Below are 22,619 nucleotides of genomic sequence, written 5' to 3' on the forward strand. Positions count from 1 at the left end.
GGCTGGGCATTTAAATGATGTGTTGTGCATAGATATATCTCATTTTGATGAATATAATAAAACAAACAAAGAACAAATGAAAATATTTCTCACTCTTTGACTGGTTACAATATGAGATCATTCACACACAAATGAAGGTACGTACTTTGATGGAAGTTTATTACATCTCTGTTATATTGATCAATAGGGTAAAGTCTATTACAATATGTCTTACATAATTTTTTTCTATCCGGATTTGTCGATATGTATTCTGCTAAAGATCAGTCCGCAAGTCTCACACAAAGGACCCAGGTAACAACTGAGATAGGTCCCCACACATTTCTGGACGTAAATGGCGTAGATACTGAAGCAGCGATACATGGGAGTGGCGCACCAAATCTGCTCAAAACTAATAACTGCGAATCCGCATCCCCAAAATAGTGCAAGGAAAATTCCACAAAGCGCCGACAAAAATACGTAACAGCAGCTTTTGCCGCCATTGAAGCAACTGGCGCTGTAGATCCACACACAATCAGAGCTTCGGGTACCGTCTGGCTCTGCTAAAACGTCTTCAAAGTTTGTCTGCCAAATTTGCAATGTGTTAAAGATTGAAATGAGAATAATCGTAAACATTGGTTTTTAGATATTTTTATTAAATGAGGATAAATTGATATACTACAATAATATGCTATTGGTAACGTAAAAATCACTTCATTTTATACGCCTGTTGAAGTTTCAGTGTCTAAAGTTTACATCTTCAAACATGATAACAATTTGTAATGTACATTCCTATAATAACTTTTTTTTCATTTCATCTCTGACCTATCAACAATAATTACCTGGACATGTTGATTGATGCTGTTTGGATCTCGATGAAGAAGATCAACTTTATCATCCTCCATGCTATTAGATCTTCCTGTCTTTTAACTTTGTTAAAATTGTATGAATTGACGAAACATGCCGTTTAATATTCTCATGGTAGAAACTGATTAGCATGCTAATCTATACCAAATTGTATCTTTACAGTGTCCAATTACTCCGCAATAAGATGGTATTTGCATTCTAGTTATAAATTGGTTTATACAACTGGGTGCTTTAAAATAAATGCCGCATCTGGGAACGAATGCTCTTTAATTTTTTTTTTTAATATATTAGGAGAAAAATGTGAAAATTGTGACATTCTAATCAAGTTAATTGTTCTTAAATTATCTTCATTTGGCCAAGAACGTTTAGTCAGAGAAACACATTAATTGACTGTAAATCTTAAATTTCATTCCATAGATAACAGTAGTGGTAAATTATTTAGGGACTTTTTTTTATTATCATGCATGTATGATGTGTTGAAGAAACACTGACCAAAATCAATTGAAATACTTTAATAAACAATCAACCAAAGTGGAAATTTATTCACCAGCATTTTAAGGCTTTATTGGATATAACATTAGAGATACATGTACATGTGCAGTCAAGAGAATGGAGTTACATCGGAGGAAATACCCGGGTATTCCAGTCTTTCACTTAACATTAGACACGGTGATTCTAGAGAAAAGCAATCCACAAGTCTCACAGATTGGCGCCAAAAAGCACGTGACGCAGGTACCAAAATACTTCTGTAGACACCCCATCGAGATCGAGTAGAGACGGAGACATGGGGTGATGCACCAGACCATGGAAAAAGTGATCCAGGCAAACTCGCACCCCCACCCAAGGGCAATGAAGATCCCACACAGCGCAGCTAGTATGTTGTAACAACAGTTCTTTCCGCAGTTAAAACAACAGTAGCTGGCTTTCCACACGCAGTCTATGCTGTGAGCCCCTGCTGGTTCGGCCAAAACATCCTCAAAGCTCACCTAAATTTGAAGTACAATAGCAGAAGCTACGTTGAAGCAAGCAGAAAATGCATCAGGCACGTTTATTCTGATTAAAGATTTGTTTTAAATTTTATTTTAAGGTGTTTTTCCTTAGTTTAATGAAATAATAAAATCTGAAAATAGATAATTGTAAGCAACACAATTCTTAATTTTATTCTAATAGCAGTTTTTTTTAAAACTATCTAATTCTTTATATGGGGCCTTCACATGTTCCGGCACTTTGCAATCTATAAAATAACGAAACACATGGTTTCTAAATGTTAGAGATTGTCTTACATTTTATGCATTTTAGGTTCTCTAATAAGTCATTTCTTGGTAATTTCTTTTTTCATAGACTTCGAAATATAAGAACCAAGTAGATTATTAATATGGCGTACCTTAACATGACCATTGATATCGTTGGGGTCTCTATCCTGTAGATCAACGCTCATGATAAGTTTGTAGACAAATTTGACAAAATTAACGAAGAAGAGATTTTTAAAGAGATTTAAAAGTAAAAACACCCCTTTTGTTTTAAGATCTCATTGAAACTTTTGAAATGGAAGAAGGGTTTTGCATTTAAAATTTCATAATCTGAACATGAAATCAACAGAAATGTGATTGCTTTACATGTTTTTAAAGACTTTTGTGCACACTGTTGTCCCATTTTTCAAGAAATTACAATATATTTTTCAGGATATCATCTATTTCACAACACTTTATCAAATGATTTATATACATCAAAACAAGGAATTTATTTATGTAATGTAAAACAATGGAGTTTTTCGCAATTGTTCCTTTTTTCACTTTCTCTTTGCGATCAATTATCAATAAAATATACTAAGTACACTTAAAAATTAGATTCAAGACAGGTAAACCAAAACCATAGAAATATTCAATACATTAAGGAGTAATGTATCCACATGAATAAATCGTCCATTTTATTATTGAATTTTTATTTTTTTCTTTGTTTTTGGGGTTTTTTTTAAGAGAGAAATAGGGAGGCTGTTTCAAACATGCATTTAACTGTTATTTAATATGAGATTTCGTTTCAACCAAAATAGGTCTTGTAAGTTGTCAATAAGACTGAACTTGTGAATTGTCAATAAGACTGAATTTCATTTTTTGAATTTGAATATAATAACAAGAATGAATTCATTGTGCCTGAAGAACGTTAGTTTTCTATAAAAGCAGACTTGACAAAAATCTACCAAGGAAGGAAAAGAATACATTCTTGGTCAGAACCCAACAAAGAAATACAAGACTGAATGGCTCGTATGCATTTTTCTGAAAATATTAGTCGTAAGTATTGAATATAAATAAACGTTCACTTTATGTGTGTTCTATAAAAGGTTTTAACCAATATGTTCCCTGAATAAGCGATGAATATGAACTTTATACATCAAGTTCTATAAAATAACGTTTTATATTAACGTTATATATGCATGCATAAAAATATTTTTTAAAGTTAAGTTCAAAAACCGAACTGCTTATGAAAAGTGTGTTCATAATTGCAAAAGTGTAAAATCCTTTTAAATTCAAGCTGAGACTTTAAAGTAATATCGAAGATAGAAATCTTCACGATTAATTAGCCTTGAGTGATTTTTTTCTACATATCCGGCATTTAGAAAGACTTGATCATTTTTTAAATCAGGCTAATAGGAGGGCTGTGGATTTTCCTGTCGTCAATAGCACCGAATGTCAACAACCCTTTATAAAACCACGTAAGATTACATTGTACAAACAAGGAAATCATTGTTGGAATTTTTTAATGTTTATTTTCACACAACATTAAAGTGTGATACGAAATTTTTAATTTAAGAGATACCAATAGGTGCTATGGTCATGTACATCTATATATTAGAAGTGATAACATACGCGGATTACGTTCAATTTCAAATTAACCAACATAGTTTCGATCATTGTTACATCGGAAGAATAAAAACAAGATCATTATAATTATTATAACCTTATTTTTAACATTTACTTGAAACTTTGATTAAATTTCAATTCCATTGGACTTTTGAAAATATCATAATTATATGACGGTAAGAAAAATTTATCTTGAAAATTAAACTAGTTTTAGCGACCTTTTGTGGCATTTAACCTCAAAACTTATTTCAAAGGAACATTTTAATGTTTCATTTTAAAGCGGATATACTATTACATTATAACTCTTAAACTTTTGAAAATATTGAAATCAGGTAGCTATTAAAGTTTCAATCACTTAGTAACGTTAAAAACATGGGCCAATATATATAAGATGTCTCTTAGGTTATGTATATAAAGAACGAGTACATTATCGGTTTTTTTAATTCAATAAAATGCTAACTGTAAGGGTTCTTTATTGTGGAATTTTTAATATTTGTTTGGGGTTTTTTTTCTTTTTGCTACCGTACTTTAGATGTTCAGCAAGCAGAACATTTTCTATTTGTCACATGATTATCTTTTTCACTTCGTTGTTTATTGGATTTTGTCTCGTGTCAGAAATCATATCCAAAAAAGTGTTTATAAAAAGCATTTATTTTTTGTGATTTTAAAATCTAAAGAGACACATCGTACAATGTATTAAAAAAACCCATATAATCTGACAAATAAAAAATGAAACAACCGATCGATAAGAAAAAACGTCACCTTGCTTACTTTCTTCATTTTTCACTGTACAGTTACTAATTACATATTAAGTATGGAGGAAGATGTTATTGTCCATGTTATTATTTTTTTTTAAAAATTGACTACAATATTAACGAATAGTTTTTATTGCAATATAGAATTAGAGCTGGTAAGAAATGAGCGACTCGATACCAACTCTTTTCTTCAAAAAAAAAGTTTCAATTTTAAGTTTATCTCCTGGCTTGAATAGATTGTTACTATCGTAAAACGATGTTTTTTCTACTAGAACACGTGCTAAACATAACTATTTTAGAACTAATTTGATTTAAGAAGACATATTGAATGTGAGACAATTTATTCAATAGAACAAATAATAAATAACATTTTCTCTAGGTGAAAAAATAAACTATTTATGAATATATATATATATATATATATATATATATATATATATATATATATATATATATATATATATATATATATATATATATATATATATATATATATATTCAATGAACTGGAAACAAATAAGTAAGCGCTGAAAATATCACAGGAATGGATAAAGTATTCCAATCGATGCCTCACAACTTAACACTTCTTCACTGAGATGTTACTAAACAACAACCCACAAGTCTCACAGATTGGTGCTAGGCAACAGGATACACACGTACCGAAGAATTTCTGTAAGCACCCGAGGTAGACCCCGAAGACCCTGAGCATCGGAGTTGTGCACCAAATCTGCTCAAATGAGATGCAGGCGAACTCGCAGCCCCAGTACAATCCAATGAAGATCCCACATAAACCGGTCAGAATTGTGTAGCAGCAAGCTTTGCCTCCTTTGAAGCACATGGCGCTTATTCTCCATACACAGTCAGGACTGTGAGATCCATCTGGCTCTCCTATTACATCCTCAAATGCAGTCTGACAAAAACAATGTTCAACATTAGTAATTCGTCTAAAATTAGAACATAAAAAGTAATGGCATAATTTCTTAAATCAGATATTCGATTTTTTCAGCGTTTTGAAATTGTTTTATTTTCGAGATATTTTATGATTAATTTATGATTTCAAGATTATTGCATTTTCATTATAATAATGTGATACAAAGTAGTTACTATCGTTTTTCCAGATTTTGAAGCTGTTAAATTTAGGCAAAAATGCGTTTTTACTGATAAAAGATATCATCAAAAATAAACATAAACATTAAGAAACTCTGTCATTTTTTCTTTCTTACTCTGTAGACGTGATTATACTGTCAGTTTTACCTGGACGTGCTTGTTTAGATCATTTGGATCTCTATTGTCCATATCCAATTCTTTCTGCAGATCATCCATATTGCAAAGTTTAGGAAAGTTTTTACAAAGACCCAGTAAGAAGAATCGGTAACCACAGAATTGTAAGAAACCACGAAAACTTTCAGCATTTATATACCCTTTGGGAGATTTCCTTGGAGATAAAGACTGTCCTTAATTGGAGAGAGACAAATGATCCAAAAATATTATTGGTCGACAGGGACATTTTGAAAGAAAATTTCAAGTTGTAACTTTAAACCCTAATTATCAGATAAATTTTCAGTTTTTGGCGATCTGCATTCAATCTTTATCGAAATCTGATACCCAATCTAACATGAAAGTGTTATTTCTCTCTTTGTGATTAACTTTAAAAAAGAAGAAGCAAGGGTTCATAGAACCAATTATCAAATTAGCAACCTTTAAAGGTTTACATTGTTGATATCATAACATGCTCTTCGTATGATTTATAATTTCTCAAAATTACAAACTAACTTGATGCATTATTTATTTAAAATTTGTTAATTGGAGAAAAATGATAAATGGAATTTTTAAGGTGGAATAACACACCTGGAAAAAGTCTCTCAAATTAAAAGGAAATTGTTTGATAATGAAAGATATAATGATCAATAAACTGTACAATTGTCAAATAAGCGAAAAATTTACAGTTTGGGGATAAAAAATGAATATCTAAAATAATTATTCCAGGTAGTAATAACAAAACCCCCTGCGGGATTCGAACTCGGGATGTATGGATAACAAGTCCAACACTTCATCCACTCGGCTATGGAGTAAGTTAAATGTTGCAGTCCATAAAAAAATCCTTTTAATTAAAGGAAATGTCGTTTCGATCAGCGGTCAGCCATTTTGTGATGATGTGTTATTCCACCTTAACACAACAGGAATGTGATCCAAAGGATTGAATCACATGAAGTTGCCAAGAGCGGATCAATAGATCAAACAAGATGCGGCAACTCGATGTGATACGATCCTTAAATGTCAAAAATAACAAAACCTCGTCTTATGAATCAATATATATAGAACGGTGTTTATTCTTTTTTTTTTTTTTAAACCATTATGATTTTAAAACGAACTATTTTCAAACGTGCTAAAAAGACGTTATTCATTGTGTTCTGCGTCATCAGTTTCAGAGAAGGATGGTATGGATTCGAAAAACCAGAGTAGTGATCCTGTAAATCGGAGCACACTCAGAAGAATTCAAAGTATCAAATTTAAGGATACATAATAATGTATAAAATCTCATAAGGTAGAATGTGAATGTTCTTTAGTTGTGGGTGTAGTTCTTTGTAATTAACGTCAGCGACAGTCGTAGATAACTGGTACATAGTACACTTTCAACTGAGAGCTCGTCATTTTTAGATGCAAAAAATCAGGGAGAATCCAAGAAAAAAGGTTATTAGCCCATTGCACTGTGCTAGGCATTTTTGCATGAAAGAGCTAGAATCCTTACTAAGCATTGAAACGGGGATCTACATTTAGGTCAGAATTGATTGGTAGTTCCTGGTCAGTGAATGAATCTCGACGAATCATTTAACATTAACCAACATATCATCAATCTTCTTCACATTATAGGAAACAATGTGCAATTTTATTCACTTTTTTTTTACTCTTACACTTTCTTTTTTTTTTTTACAAAATACAGGCGAATCATGAGGGTTAAAGTGGATGAAATCATTTTGATGAGTAATTGAAGTGTTTTACCTGTGCAATATCCATTTTAAAAATAATATAAATGTCAACATCTTCCTTACAACATCAATGATACATGTATTTGTAGCTGTACTGTCCATATCTTTGTAAAATTGAGAGTTTCTGTAATTGAAGGGTTATAGGTGTTGCTAAAATTCATGAAATGATTTTAAATGATTGTTATTAGTTAAATGGATGTCTCTTGTTAAATTGATATGCAATATGTAGGTCCCTAATGCTAAGTACATGACAATTAGAAGTGAAATACGAAACTTGCAGCTATAACTGTTGTGTTGACTCAGTGAAGTTGCAAGTAAAAGAAGAGAGGTAAAATAACGCAAAATGTAGTTGGATGGGACATATTAACTACACACTGATAGGTTTCTTTCGCGTTAGCGGGTTATGTAAATTTTTTCTGCAATGATCGCTACCTTCATTACCCGAATGAATCATCAAAGAAAGCATTTTATTGTTTATATGAACATCTTTCTTTTAGCCAATTATTGATTATGAAAAGTAAGTAAAATTCACTGAATTACTGTTAATGTACGTAAGTACGTTAACTAAAAGAAACGGCCAAATCGTCACCTGTGAGACTCTGAGTCTGACATCGTCATGATTATTTCGTGCAGTCCGTGATTTTTCCTAGGTAGTTGTAGGTCTCGACCAATCGATAAACTGGGCGTGTCAAGTTTGGTCCTGTCACTTTCTTTTCAGTTTCAGCCGCTGTAGATATCGACCAATCAATAAACGGGGCGTGTAGATTTCAATCTGGCTGTTTCTATAGAGCTATGAATTAACTATAAGTTTCCGTGAGAAATAGAGAGAATAATACTTGGTAGATGTAAATATAATGCATTAAATAAGAATCACATAATTGTTGTTTATCGGAATAAGGTAGTCCCGAGCATTCAGTGAATTATCCTTGTTAGTCGGTTCACTCACATCCAAGTAACTAGGTGTAATGTTTTCATCTAGGTTTCATATTTTAATGATTTAATATTCGGAGTATTACATTCTCAGATAGGGAACTTTTGATTGTACTATTATTGCAAAGATTGCAAATTGTATCGTAATTTCAGAACGCAACAAGAAGATTAAGCATTTTATGTAGAAAACTTGTGACTTGGTCTGAATTATAACAATATTTTCACAAAAATTTATTAGACTAGACACATAAGAAACAGATTGGAATCCACTAATGAAAAATGATATCACAGCTGATAAATAATTTATATTTTTATATATTTTTACTAGTATATACAGACATAAGAAACTCATTTAATGATTCCAGAATGAGGATGATAAGAGAATCATTGATTTTTAACAGTTATCCTACTAAACATAAGGCCACATGTTTCACATATTGGCGCAAGGAAGCACGTGACGCAGGTTCCAAAGAATTTCTGAGCGCAGCCCATGTAGATGCTGAAGATCCTAAGGGAAGGAGTGATGCACCAAACCTGGTCAAAGGTAATGAATGCAAACTCGCATCCCCAATACAGTGCGATGAACAGACCACAAAGTGTCGTCATCAACTTGTAGCAGCAGTTCTTGCCACAGTTGAAGCACATATAACTGCAACGCCAGACGCAGTCAATGCTGTGTGCGCCATCTGGTTCTGCCAAAACATCCTCAAACTGGACCTGTAGAGCAAATACCAATGAAAAAACATCAATCGAATAATAAATTTAAAAGGCATATACGGTAATGATTTATAGATAATTATTAATAATGCAAGCATAAGACTGATGAAGTTGGCAGCATCAAACTATACTCAATTTGCCGATCCTGTCATGAATGAATGATATTTAACATATAAATATAATTTGACTAGATGAATTAAAATTTTGGTCGGGGCGTTGTTAAATCCAGTAAAGCCCGAAGGTCTTTATGAAAGATTTGATCTTACTTCTTTGTTATTAATTCCATGCCTGGTATTATTTTTCAAATAATATTTGACCGGGATTTGTCAAGCAGAAGTAAATAGATGATTTACACCTGAGAGATACTTGATTATGTAAATTTGACACATCTTTCCCTCCTCGAGTATTAATGTAATCTTGAGTTGCAACTACATATCAACCAACGCTTTGTTGAGGGAAATTGATATAATCCAAATTGTTGTAATTTTTCCAAATTGTTTCTTCAATTAATTTTCCTCACAATTTAGTAAAAATGAAATTTTCAAAGCACAAAATATACCTTCACATGTGCATTCAGTTGATTTGGGTCCCTGTCAACCATATCCAGTTCCTTTTCCTGTGACATGTTGAGTTTTTTTTAAGGTCTTTTATAAACCTGAAAATTGTTGAAATAAAATGATTTAATTACCAAAAAATGTCCACGGTCAAAATTATAAAATAATTCTTGTTCTAGAATTATTGTTGACTTCTATCTAAGGCAAACAAATTGCAAACACGAGAAATACTGAATGATTTTTTTTAATTAAAAATAATTTGAACTTTACAAATGAAATTAAAATGAAAAAAAAAATGTTGCACCGTATTGAGAAAATATATGTATATATCCTACCTGTTGAAAATCCAAAAAGGTGCTAGTGCCGATTTAATAACTACATCAGTTCATATAATACCTGGTTGCCACAACAGATGATATTGCTATTCAATACTTATAAATGAAATCCGTTTTAATAAAATCATTTGAAAATTTGGAGAAAAGTTAATGGTCTAAGACGCCCATTGAGATTCCCCTTTCTGCTTTGTTAAATCTCAGGTATACAATTATGTTAATACAAATATATCTTGCTTCAGATATAACGTTGAGTAGTCAAACCGATTTGATCAATTGCTTTATTGATAAGTTTTCATTGGTTCATATAACAAAAAATATAAGGACATGCTATGCGAGTAAAGTGAGACGAAACTTTTCAATTTTGTTTTTGCTGTTGAGAATATGAGCAACGTTTCGAAAATACTTATTTTGGTATTACATATCAGAACTGCCTTTCATTGTCAAAACCGCAGTTGTTGTATTTTTTTTATATATAAGAAGTTGCATTGCTTGTTTTATATAACAAAATGGAATTATGAAAACCTTTTTAGCAATTGCAAGTATGCATTTGAATGACTGTTTTTGATTTAAAAAAAAACAGAAAGTGAGAGGGTGTCAGCAAGATAAGACACGCTAAGTATTGCTATTCTACGCACAAAGGAACAAATACTTTCTGAGAACACACAGCAAAACTATCCAAGTACAAAGAAAGGCTTTTTGTATATCTGATTTGGAAAATAGACGTGAAACAGGAATGCGTGTCATAATTGGGGAAACACGATTAAAGCTGCATCCCTGTTGTATATATCTTTTAAAATAATGTTCCCAGAGATGCTGCACTGTATTTTGACGTCATATATCAAGGTTCACTAGCATTGAAATTTGTACTTACATGTAAAGGCGCATGGGGTAGTGATTTTTCTATTTCACAGAAGAATAAAATTTGGTCGAAATAATAGACTAAACACAAATGTGCAAGTAACAATTTTTTTCAATCTCATCTATATTGAGTTTTACCCAAAGTTTCTAAGCATACTCTTTGAATAGTGACATATTTTTAAAAAAAATGAGTTTAGGTCACTGATTATTAATTATTTAGGCCTAACTAGAGTCATTTCATATATTCTTGAATTCCTAGATTAATTACCACCACTTAAGTCTACAGCTAGACCATACATATCATAGTACAACCTTAATTATTATCCTTTTGCATTCAAACTTGCGTGAAGTATGAATTGATGATGAATAATAACATGCTTTTGAAACAGAATTTATTGAAATAAATATCAAAATATACATAATTGTTGAAAATCCCACTTCATGTTACATGGTGATTGTAGAGAAAGATGCAACGGACACAGAAACAAATCTTCTTTCCTCATGTCAAGATAATTATTGGTTTTTCACATTTATATTACTAAACATGAGACCACATGTTTCACATATTGGCGCAAGGAAACACGTGACGCAGGTTCCAAAGAATTTCTGAGCGCAGCCCATGTAGATGCTGAAAATTCTTAGGCCGGGAGTAATGCACCAAACCTGGTCAAAGGTAATGAATGCAAACTCGCATCCCCAATACAGGGCGATGAATAGACCACATAGTGTCGTCATCAACTTGTAGCAGCAGTTCTTGCCACAGTTGAAGCACATATAGCTACAACGCCAGACGCAGTCAATGCTATGTGCACCATCTGGTTCCGCCAAAACATCCTCAAACTGGACCTGTAAAGCAACAGTATTATAACTATAAACATCAGACAATCATATATGGCAGATGACATTTAGACAGTTTACAAGCAAATGCCGTCAAGCATATTAGGTAATTACAGATTTTTTGAATCGATTTCTGTTTAAGAAGGAAAACATAGTTTCTTTTAATTTCAGTACCGGTTTAAAACCGGATCTAGTCAAGTTTTAATGTCCTGGAATATTGAGATTTTAATTTTTTAGTGCCCCTACCGAAAAAAAAAACTTTTTAAAAAACATTGTAAATAAATGTAAAAACCATTTATCACATATGTATATCTTTAAAACATCAATTTAGACAATTTTATCTTTAAATCATTCATTAAAGCTGCTTGGTCCGATTTTTTTGTTAAATTACAGTATCAATTTTTTTTCATACAAATCAATCATCTTAGAAAGTTATGGACTTTCTCCTATTTACACGAACAGAATCAGTCTCCTTTCAAAGTTAGGTATATTCAAAGTAAATAAAAATTTCTTTTTGGGCAAACGAAAAAACAAACCAAAGTGCATCACGGGAATTTTTAGAAAAGGAAACCGTTTCGTTTCGTCCCCCGGATGATTGGGGTTATTCAACCCGCATGCTATGCATCGATTGTAAAGAGAGCAAACTTCAAAAATATTAGCGAACAAAACGCACACATGTTTATTTGTAATTTGTCTGATTATGTCGACCTTTATTTAATGCGATGTCAGAGTCGTAATACAACCATACCCGTCTCGTCGTCAGGGGTGAAATTTAACATGAGGCGAAAAAACGCGGTGCCCTTTTATGTCGTTTGTTTATAAGCAAATTTTGTACGTATTTTTCTTCGTTGAAATTTGGCTTAATTGACTAGAAAAAAGTACTGCAATGTCTATAATAATACATATACTATGCATAACCATCGTTTAAAAGCGTGCATGAAATTTGATATAAAATCGGACCAAGCAGCTTTCAATACATACCTTAACATGTGCATTTAGTTGATTTGGGTCCCTGTCAATCATATCTAGTTCCTTTTCCTGTGACATGTTGATTTTTTGTCCTTTATAAACAAAGTAAATGTTGTAGCCTTTATCTTAATTTTTTTTTAAATGCAAAATATAGTACACGGAAAGTTTTTAGAGGAGATAGTAACAATTAATAATTTACACTTTCAAATAATAACCTTCTACATACATCTGTGTAAAAAAGAAATTTTGATATATCACAAATGCGTATAAAAGGGCTAAGTTTTACGTACCGATTGCAATAAGGAGAATGGCAAATCTTTTTAGAGTGTTTTTATTAAGTGCATTCGTTTTTTATACCTCGCTTTGTTGCCACAACAGATAGTATGGAAACACAAAATTTATAATTGACCCCCAAAATCACATATATATACTGAGGAAATAACCCACCGAGCTAACAAGTCTATTGATACCCACTTTATGCTTCGGTGGACCCCAGATTGGCAATTTTGAATACCAAATATCTTGCCTTTGACTCAAGATGTTGAGTATTCCAAACATACGTCCTTTTCAATTACTTTTGTGAAAAGTCTTTTTATTCATATTAAAAATAGGTCAGGATATGCGAGTTAAATCAACACAAAATGATAAGAGATTTTCAATTTGAAAGATATTTCTCAAAATGATTTGCTTCAACAGAATGAGGCAGACAAATGGAGTGAAAAAAAATATTTTAAAAACCGTGACTTTGTTTAAAACTTGTATAATGTATCTAAAGTTACCAGTGATTTTCTTCTGTTTTGTGTTTGAAAATCATTTTGATCTCAGAATCACAAAGGTAAGGGCAAATAAGATAAAAAAAATAATAGTTTTATATAATTATAAAATGCGCAGTGATATTGTTTAATCTGAATTCATTTTAATATTCCAAATTGAAGGCTATTTTTAAGTACACATTCACTAATAGAATGGTAAAATGCAAAGTAAAACTCTGCTGAATAAAACTCAATCACGTCACAAATTTGTTATTATTTATAAAAACAGAAATCTTTGTTACATTGCTGTTATTTTTGAAATAGATATTGTCAATAATATTGACTTTTTCATGACGTAACAATGATAACCACAAGCGCTTATCACTTGACGGATGTAATATTGTAAACGTAAAAACACCTATATATCAATAATTCTGAACAATCCAGTGTTTGTCGTTAAGTAAACAACACCAAGGTACCTCAATGAAAGACGGTAATGTTGCTATGAAATATTAAATCAAACGATATATCACCTAGTTCATTTCAAATTGTATTTTTTTTATTTTAACGATAAAGTATGATTGGTTGAAATGGTTTGGTTTTAAATTTCTTTTTATATTTTTATTGCTTGAAAAAAAACCCAATAAATTTTATACTTCAATAAAATTACAAGGATATGGTTCTATATCGGAAAATGTGTTGAGTATTCGTAAAGTGTATCCGTTAGGTATTCGTTAAGTCAGCCTTATCTCTATTCATGCGTTATAAAAATTATTAGTATGTGATAAATTGGTTAATTCACTTAAGCTGCTAAAATACAAAAACATAAAACGATCGACTTATAACAAATATATTTATGATAGATGAAGATGACATTGACTCAAGTTATTAAAATACATTAACTCTTAATTCATGAATGGAATTTATGTAAAACTGATAAATTAACAAATTAGCATTTGTTGTCATTCTAGAAATGATTCACATAGTAATCATATCACTTTTCTTGATAATTTTACGTTTTATTGCTTTTACAACAAAATAACTAGCATATTTTATAGATCCATCATTACAAAAATTAAAATTAAAGTTAAAACGTTAAAAAAAGCCTAAGCAGCTCAGTAGTTAGAGCACTGTGGGCATGTTCACGAAGCTATCTTAAGACTAAGATATGTCTCAGACATCACTTAGGACACGTCTTAGTCCTAAGTCAATTTCTTGAAGCCATCCTATTTTAGGACATGTCTTAAAAAATATCTTAACTTTAAGACATCCTAACAGGTGTCTTAACTAGTAAAAATGGCAAATTGCCTCCCATACTCGCTTTTTGTGTTGTTTGTCGTTACCGTCGAAAGTTTCGAAAACAAGACTCCTTTCCATTTCTCCACTTCTTTGAGAATGATTTGAATTTCAGCATCAGAAAAGTTAGGATTTCTTTTTCTTGATGACATGGCTATGGTTCACTCGCTTAACATGTATAATGTAATGAATAGGCACTGGACAGAACTGGACGCACGTATAATTTAAGACTGGCGCGAATTAAAACCAATTGCCAATATCATTGGCTGATCATATAAAAACATGAACAAGGTACACGTGCTTTTACAAGTGTATGTTGACTGCTGTGTGAACCATTCATTTACATACTTTAGCTTTTCCTAAAAGTATTTATTTACATGTTAAAATTCCATAATATTGAAGACAATCACTTACATTTATTGGATTAAAGGCAGATAAAAAATCCAAAAGAACAATAATGTAGTGAATGTTTCACAAGAAATGACTCTCTCTCTCTCTCTCTCTCTCTCTCTCTCTCTCTCTCTCTCTCTCTCTCTCTCACACAAGATCGAGTGGGAAAGGGATGGGAAAGAATATGAAGTTCGGGAGTTTTCGTTAAGTTGAAATAGACACACAGGAATCACACACACACACACACACACACACACACACACACACACACACATATATATATATATATATATATATATATATATATATATATATATATATATATATATATATATATATATATATATATAAATCAATAACGACCAAATGCTCAACACACTGCACAGTTTATATAATACTTATGTGATAATATAAATACTTTATTTACTCTATTTATGATATATGTACCCAAATTATGTTTTCTGATTGAAAAAATATATTCCAAAGTATAGTACAGTATTTTGTATCATCGTTTTTAACTGTTTTTTTTGTAAGGATACATACAAACTGAAATTAAGATGTCTTAAATTAGGACACATCTAAGATAGCTTCGAGAAACATCCTAAGATATGTCTCAGATTGGTCATAAGATTAGTCTTAAGATATGTCTTAGGACATGTCTTAAGACGAATCTTAAGATACTTTCGGGAACATGCCCACTGGTCTTGTGATTACATGTGAGGATCATGATTTCGATCCTTCCTCGGGGTTTGTCCATCACTGTGATAGGTTTTGATGTCGATATAACATTGATATAGCACTTGAAATACCAAGGATATATAAGCAATTACTCTGGTGCAGGCGTTTCGTAGTTTATTATAGAACTGTCTTAATTCATACACAAATGGTTTTGCAAAGATACTGAAAAATTTAAAAAGAATTAACAACTTATTAAGCCTCCAGTGAGGATCGAACTCACGACCCCTGGTTTACAAGACCAGTGCTCTAACCACTGAGCTATGGAGGCGCATATCTGCAATTTTAAAGACAAATAATTTAATTTGTTCCTTCAATAGCATAGGACACAGATGTTATTGAACTGGCATAGATTTTTTCTCCAACAAAAGAAAAATCACAAATTAAAGAGGGTTGAAGGATGTTGAATAACATGTTAAACAAATAAATGTGATATCAATTTTACTACTTTGAAAGGTTAACACAAGTTCAGATATTTGTACGTTGGATATTTTGAATTCGAAGCTTCTAAGTAATATTTCTTTGGTAAGATAATATTTCGAGCAAAAACGTAAAAATCATTTTTTGAAGTATAGAAATCGTTAAAAATATGAAATGCTATACTTTATACTTAAATTACTTTTTTATAGATGAAGTTGTCCATAAAAGATTATGTAACACTGGAATCGAACTCACGACCCTTTGTTTACAGTACCAGTGCTCTAACCACTGATCTAAGACTGGATGCTTTGTTAAGACAATTACATGTATACACCGTGACGCATTTTATCTCAATATCTATACTTGTGACAGCGTTAACAAATTGACCGTTTTATTGACGATTGAGTAATTGCCTGATATGATTGAATAAACCAATTATGAGAAAAAATATGCTTACCTGTATGTAGTAATATAATTAAGCTTTAACATTAAATTTAATGGCTGCTTTTGAGTTTTCTATGATTCGTTTGGACGCAATTTTCGTGGATTTCGTGGGGACATTTGTCTCCTGATTTAACATTTACATTATTTTTTCAGTGCAGAAGTTTACAAAACTATTGGTGTTTGTTTACAAGCCAAAAAAATGTTGATAACAGACACGCTGGTGACCACCTTCCCCAATGTTTTTTCCAAATCAGTCTTTTATCAGAGATTCTAAATTGGGTCAGTGATAAAAATTGCAGTGAAATTTAACCTAAAAATGCAGTCTAGAGAAATGACGACCTAAATACCCACTCACTGGTTTAAAAAAATCACTGTTGTATATCATTTTCCACTCAGCTGCAACAAAACGAATTAAGGCCATGAACTTGTACATTAGTATAATTTTATATCATCCAATACAGTTTAGATTTTTCCTCTTTCAGATAATATCCAGCTATTTAATTTGGTTTGTTTTTTGTTTGTTAAGAGAACACTTAAGAAAAATTCGGGCTCAGTATATACAGACAATACATGTATATATGGTTCAGCATTTTAGCATTGTGTCATTAATGTGTAAAGTATAAATTCCTGCGCTTGCGCGAGGTATCATCTAGTGTTATATATCAGAGTCTGTATGTAAAAAAGACATTTTACTTTTTGCCAAAAAAAAAGAAATAGAGAATTAAATTGAACTTTTTAAAAAATATTTTAACTATTCCTTTAATTAGCAGTTAAAACACTGCTGTGATGTCATTCCTTTGTTTCAGCAGGGTTAGGGTTCAAACAGAACCGATTTTGGCATATATCCATTTGATACAGAGGTGTTTGAGGCAAATATTGTCCTTAAAACTCTGCCATTGAAATTTGAAAGTTGATTTACCTGAGACAGTAAAGGATATCAGTGCTGTAACCACTGGTAACTGTCTGATATTAAGAAGCTGACTAATATCGGACCGTCACAGGTATAATTTTGGATTGCTGGAACAAAGGATAGAAGGATGCACATTTTGCAGTGTTTTTGATTTTCAGACAAAACTGTTTGAGACATATATCCATTACTGAAGAGCTCATACGATAGCCGTTTTGCTAAGCTTTAGAAACATATGAAGATGAAATTGTCTGAAAATTCAATTTTGTAAGGGGGTAAAGAAATGTTACTATCGATTTCTGCATTCTTTATTGCCCAAAGACTCATTTAGAAAGCATCATTTCATAAGATTTTCATTTCTATTATTAAAAGTTACTTGATGTAACATTTTACAACACTTATCATTATTTTTTGTTTTATAATAAAATGCAATATTGCACGTAATTATACAATATCTTGCTACACGATACTTTTTTCAAAATTACACAAGCATTTAATTAAGAAACATTACATATATAACTAAAGAAGAAAATTAAAAAATCATAGTATATATAAGAAAATATTGTATTTTATTATTTCGAAAGCATATAGTTTTATACTTCTAAGTGTGTAATTAGACTTTAAGGGACCTAGACACGACTTAAGCTCAAAATATATTTAACATGCATCTTAAATGTTTAATATGGGTATTTTTAATAATTCGTCAAAAGTTAAAAGTCAACTATCGAGTTACAAGCAAGACAGACAAGTATGTGTTACATTAATATTGATATCAGTTTCAAGGAAATGTTTTTGTTGTTGTTGATAATATTATTGATGAACACATTGAATCAATTTATCCTGTCTACCAATAGTCATTTTGTCAAAAAATGGACCTGTCAGGTAATTTTATTTATGAACAAATTGAAGACTGGGTTGTTTACATGAAAATGATTTCCTACTTCTGTATTTCGCTTGTAAGTTGACTTCTAACATTTAAAAGTTGGTCAATAATTCAAAATACATATATGAACCATTTTAAAGATAATTTCTTTAAATTTAAATCATTTTTAGGTCCCTTTAGAGGTAAACACCATAATTCAAGTTTACAAATCTGTTTGTGTATTCGACAGAGGAAAACAAATATCATTCATTACCTTAATCTGTACAATTCAGACAAAAAAGGACTTTTTTAATTTAAGGTTCTCTAAGGTTTGCAGTCCTTCGAAGAAATCCTAGACAACTTTAAATTAAAAAGATCTTCTATTTGTCTGAACAGCACATGTTATGTCAAAATGCAGATCACTATTTATGAAACTTTTTCGTCATAGTTAATGTAAAGCAATCATATAAATAACAGGAAACAAACAATTTTATTTTAATGTAATGTCCATTGAATTCATGTGTCCAATACATGCACAACAAATATTTCTAGAGCATTTTTGGACATTGATAGATGTATCATTTATCCAATACATATAGTGAATTGTACATGAAAAGGGGATATTTACTTAAGTGATGTTCGATTTCCATTGTATTCTTTATTTTGCGTAAAGCTGTCGCCTGTTCAATACCATCTGTGACTATTTATTAATAAGAAATATGAATTGTCCTATTTTTTCTATATCTAAGCCTCCATAGCTCAGTGGTTAGAGCACTGGTCTTGTAAACCAGGGGTCGTGAGTTCGATCCTCACTGGGGGCTTTTTAATGTTTTTTTCTTTACATGTACAAATATCTTCAATAAAGATATCAATTTTGAAAATGATTCGTACCGAAGACGAATGAAATTTCGCCTCCTAGCTACTATATATTTGAAACTTATTGCCAAATATTTGACTCACAACAGCGAATAAACCAGATTTAGGTCAAAAAGAACATAGCATAATGTTATTTTTTTTATGCGGGCTTGGGGAGGGGGGAGGCAGATTACTGTAGTCTGCCACATTATTTCATGATCGACCTCCACAAAGAAAGACAACTCTTTAAACACATCAAAGGTGATGGGATATTCATTTCGTTGTCACTAATGTAACAAAATTATCCTTTTAGGTATCTTGGTCTCGTTCATGAGTTTGAATTTTATCACTTCACATGTTTCCTTTATATGTTAACTCTTCTGTGTTTAAGAATAACAAAAAATGAATGCAAGTGTCGATTTAGTTGAAATTAATTTCTTGGAGATTTTCTTATCGTCATTTGATAAAATAAATTATACGTTCACTGGGCAGGTTATGTTTTCATCATACTGTAATTACCTTTTCTATGCATGTATGTATATTTTTAAAAAAGCATTAATGATATGCTCAGTAATTTACCCTTCCGTTTCTACAACATATCAAAATGTACATTTTGAAAATTGCTTTTTAATTTCTAAGATAAACAAAATGTTATATGTATTCGGGGCAATTGTAAAGTATCCTAAACAAAGCAGGGTCATCATTATGCTAGGAATTACCTACATGGTCCAAACACTACATACGTACATTTCCTTACACTGAAAGACATAACAACCGAATCCCGTATCTCATTAATGATGACCTTCTCCCCTCCTTGACTGTATAACAATTAAACTTTTTTGTTAATTGTATCAACCTGACGAAGCCAAGGTACATGTAGCTTGGTTTACTGAAGTAAGTGCACACACCTTTATGAACCAGCAGAAGGTAAATCTTTCTGGAGCAAACATCGGCAGTACATCAAACCAACTACAGTACCAATCAGACACAACCTAACAGAAAGTCCAACTTAACTCTGGGTTTACTTTTGGGGTTTAATTGATCACACTTGATTAAGTTTTTACACATTAAAATCTTGCTCAACTTAGATTTAGTTTTGGACAGGGAGACAAATACAATTTATTTGCATCAGCATTTAAACAATTAGGCAAAGAAAAGAAGATATAAGGTTATTGAAAATTAAAAGATAATTTTGTTTTGGTTTTTAGACTTTTTTAAACATATTTTCTTGGTATTTTATTTTATAAATTCATGGGTGTTCAATTCAAAAAGACAATATTATCAAATGAAATTTACTTCCTTTTTTGTAAAGAAGTATATCAGTTGTAACAAACCTCAGAAATCCTAAAAATAGTTCATCGATATATGTAAGGCTGGAAGGGTGAGCTGAAATAACAAACCATGCATATTTCTTCTTTGCTCTTGGTTTTAGTGTAACGTCATGGAAAACGTATTTAAAAAGAATCCTTAAAACATTCATCTAACATATTTGTTGACATCATTCCTTTCCCTACGATCTGCTTTCCACTTATTCGCTTCTATATGAATGATAAATATTGAATAGCTTGTGCTTTTATGCGCTCACCTTTGTTTGGGAAAAAGCTGTGACCAGTTCAATAAAATCGGTGTCTGCGAAAGACGACAAAGGATGACCTTTAATACTAATACATGAGCCTCTATAGGTCAGTGTATAAAGCAGATTACTGTAGTCTGCCACATAATTTCATGATAGACCTCCACCAAGAAAGATAACTCCTTAAACACATAAAAAATTGGGATATTCATTCGTTGTCACTAGTTTAACAAAATGGGTCTCGTTCAAAAGGTTACATTTTATCATAATGATTGTACATGTTTCATTTGAAAGCTAACTCTATTGTGTTTGATGATCACCAACAGTTGATGCAAGTTACTATTTTAGGTCATTAAATTTCTCGGAGACTTTCTTATCGTTATTTTCTAAAGATTTTAACACTTTTACTGGCCAAGTTTTGTGTTTTTATATCGTAATGATTAACCTTTTATATACACTTCATATTAAAAAAAAACAAAGCATTAATAACTTGTGCAATGATTTACCCCTCCCCCTTCCCGTCTCCAATAAAAACGGCAAAATAATATAAATAAGGTATTTTTAACCAACACTCTTTAAATCTACGGAATGGACGTTGCTGTATTATTCTTTCTATTGAAAGACATAACAACCGATATTCGTGTCACATTACCGGTAACTGATAACTATCTCTAAGCAAAAGTGACCGAATGAACGCAAACACATAAACAATCTTATCAAACAAGTTAAAGTTTAGATACCACTTACTCGACTGTATCACAATGCAAAAAAAGACTGAGGCAGTTTGATTTTCTTTGTCCCAACCTCCCGAAGCCAAGATAGCTTGATTTACTGAAATATGCACACACCCTTATGTCAAAATTTTAGACATGAATATAAACGATGAACAGCGAAAAGCTTTCATTGTGGTTGAATGCCATAACCATGAACTCGTGCCTGAACTTCTATAGTAGAATATTTACATTTGAATGTGTCCAAAAGTAGTTTCGCTTAAAAGTAAGTAATCTGGTTTCAGTTTTGGGCTTTTTTATGAATGATGAATTCGAAATACGTAAAACTAAGTAAAGAGATACTTTTTTGCTAGATGAAATGAACCCTAAATGGTCGTGGCTGTTGACTTACACCAGGTATCATTGATCTGGGATAAACTTTGGTAACTAAAGTTTGTGGCAACTTTGTAGGTTTGCTAATTTACAATTCTGCATCGAACTAACCATAAACAAGAAAATTCTGTTCTTCTCAATCACATTTCTAATGTAGAGCCTAAACCATATGCAATTATGGTAAATACGAATTAGAAAACAATGCAAAATAAATAAAAGCATGCATACACGTATCCCATCAACATTGCATATACGTGTGGTCGTCTTTAGCTGATTATACTTGAAGTTCATTAAGTTTTAACACAATAACCTTTTGCTCAACATAGATTTAGTTCTGACAGGGAAACAAAAATATTTGCATCCGCATTTCAACTAATAGGCCAATGAAAATAATATATATTTCTTGAAAATAAGAGGATTATTTTGGTTTTGTTTGCGGATGTTTAATTTTCAATTTTTTGTTTGTATTTCATTTATGAAATCAGTATAAGCCATTGGATGTCAGATTTTAATGGACAATTTTATCAGATAAAACTTTTAATGGAAAAGAGTTTATAAGTTAAAACAAACATCATAAATTCCGAAATTTGATGAACAAGATAAAAAGGCTGGATGAATGGGTTGAAATAACAAAGCATA

At 31.4% G+C, this 22,619-nt stretch overlaps 5 protein-coding genes and 2 non-coding genes across 7 annotated transcripts; 1 reads left to right on the forward strand and 6 right to left on the reverse strand.

Moving 5' to 3' along the window:
* Positions 1–50: 50 nt before the first annotated feature.
* LOC128160343 (caveolin-1-like) lies at positions 51–1,064 on the reverse strand. Its single transcript, XM_052823648.1, has 2 exons — positions 819–1,064; positions 51–561 (listed from the first exon to the last, which is right to left on the reverse strand). The coding sequence occupies exons 1-2, from the start codon at positions 879–881 to the stop codon at positions 226–228; spliced, it is 399 nt and encodes a 132-aa protein (XP_052679608.1). The 5' UTR covers positions 882–1,064; the 3' UTR covers positions 51–225.
* A 244-nt stretch (positions 1,065–1,308) lies between these two features.
* Positions 1,309–2,348, reverse strand: LOC128160353 (caveolin-1-like). Its single transcript, XM_052823663.1, has 2 exons — positions 2,228–2,348; positions 1,309–1,829 (listed from the first exon to the last, which is right to left on the reverse strand). The coding sequence occupies exons 1-2, from the start codon at positions 2,279–2,281 to the stop codon at positions 1,494–1,496; spliced, it is 390 nt and encodes a 129-aa protein (XP_052679623.1). The 5' UTR covers positions 2,282–2,348; the 3' UTR covers positions 1,309–1,493.
* Positions 2,349–4,938: 2,590 nt separating this feature from the next.
* Positions 4,939–5,862, reverse strand: LOC128160340 (caveolin-3-like). The gene is made up of 2 exons (XM_052823644.1): positions 5,711–5,862; positions 4,939–5,366 (listed from the first exon to the last, which is right to left on the reverse strand). The coding sequence occupies exons 1-2, from the start codon at positions 5,777–5,779 to the stop codon at positions 5,034–5,036; spliced, it is 402 nt and encodes a 133-aa protein (XP_052679604.1). The 5' UTR covers positions 5,780–5,862; the 3' UTR covers positions 4,939–5,033.
* A 2,808-nt stretch (positions 5,863–8,670) lies between these two features.
* Positions 8,671–10,106, reverse strand: LOC128160341 (caveolin-1-like). Its single transcript, XM_052823646.1, has 3 exons — positions 9,980–10,106; positions 9,650–9,745; positions 8,671–9,090 (listed from the first exon to the last, which is right to left on the reverse strand). Exons 2-3 carry the CDS (start codon positions 9,713–9,715, stop codon positions 8,758–8,760), a joined length of 399 nt encoding a protein of 132 aa, XP_052679606.1. The 5' UTR covers positions 9,716–9,745; positions 9,980–10,106; the 3' UTR covers positions 8,671–8,757.
* A 1,109-nt stretch (positions 10,107–11,215) lies between these two features.
* On the reverse strand, positions 11,216–13,069 carry LOC128160342 (caveolin-1-like). Its single transcript, XM_052823647.1, has 3 exons — positions 12,934–13,069; positions 12,656–12,735; positions 11,216–11,683 (listed from the first exon to the last, which is right to left on the reverse strand). The coding sequence occupies exons 2-3, from the start codon at positions 12,719–12,721 to the stop codon at positions 11,351–11,353; spliced, it is 399 nt and encodes a 132-aa protein (XP_052679607.1). The 5' UTR covers positions 12,722–12,735; positions 12,934–13,069; the 3' UTR covers positions 11,216–11,350.
* A 2,945-nt stretch (positions 13,070–16,014) lies between these two features.
* On the reverse strand, positions 16,015–16,087 carry Trnat-ugu (transfer RNA threonine (anticodon UGU)). Its single transcript has one exon. It is a non-coding gene; the product is annotated as a tRNA-Thr (tRNA).
* A 3,110-nt stretch (positions 16,088–19,197) lies between these two features.
* On the forward strand, positions 19,198–19,270 carry Trnat-ugu (transfer RNA threonine (anticodon UGU)). The gene has a single exon. It is a non-coding gene; the product is annotated as a tRNA-Thr (tRNA).
* Positions 19,271–22,619: the final 3,349 nt, after the last annotated feature.

Source organism: Crassostrea angulata, chromosome 8, assembly GCF_025612915.1.
Source record: "Crassostrea angulata isolate pt1a10 chromosome 8, ASM2561291v2, whole genome shotgun sequence".
Lineage (NCBI taxonomy): Eukaryota > Metazoa > Mollusca > Bivalvia > Ostreida > Ostreidae > Magallana > Magallana angulata.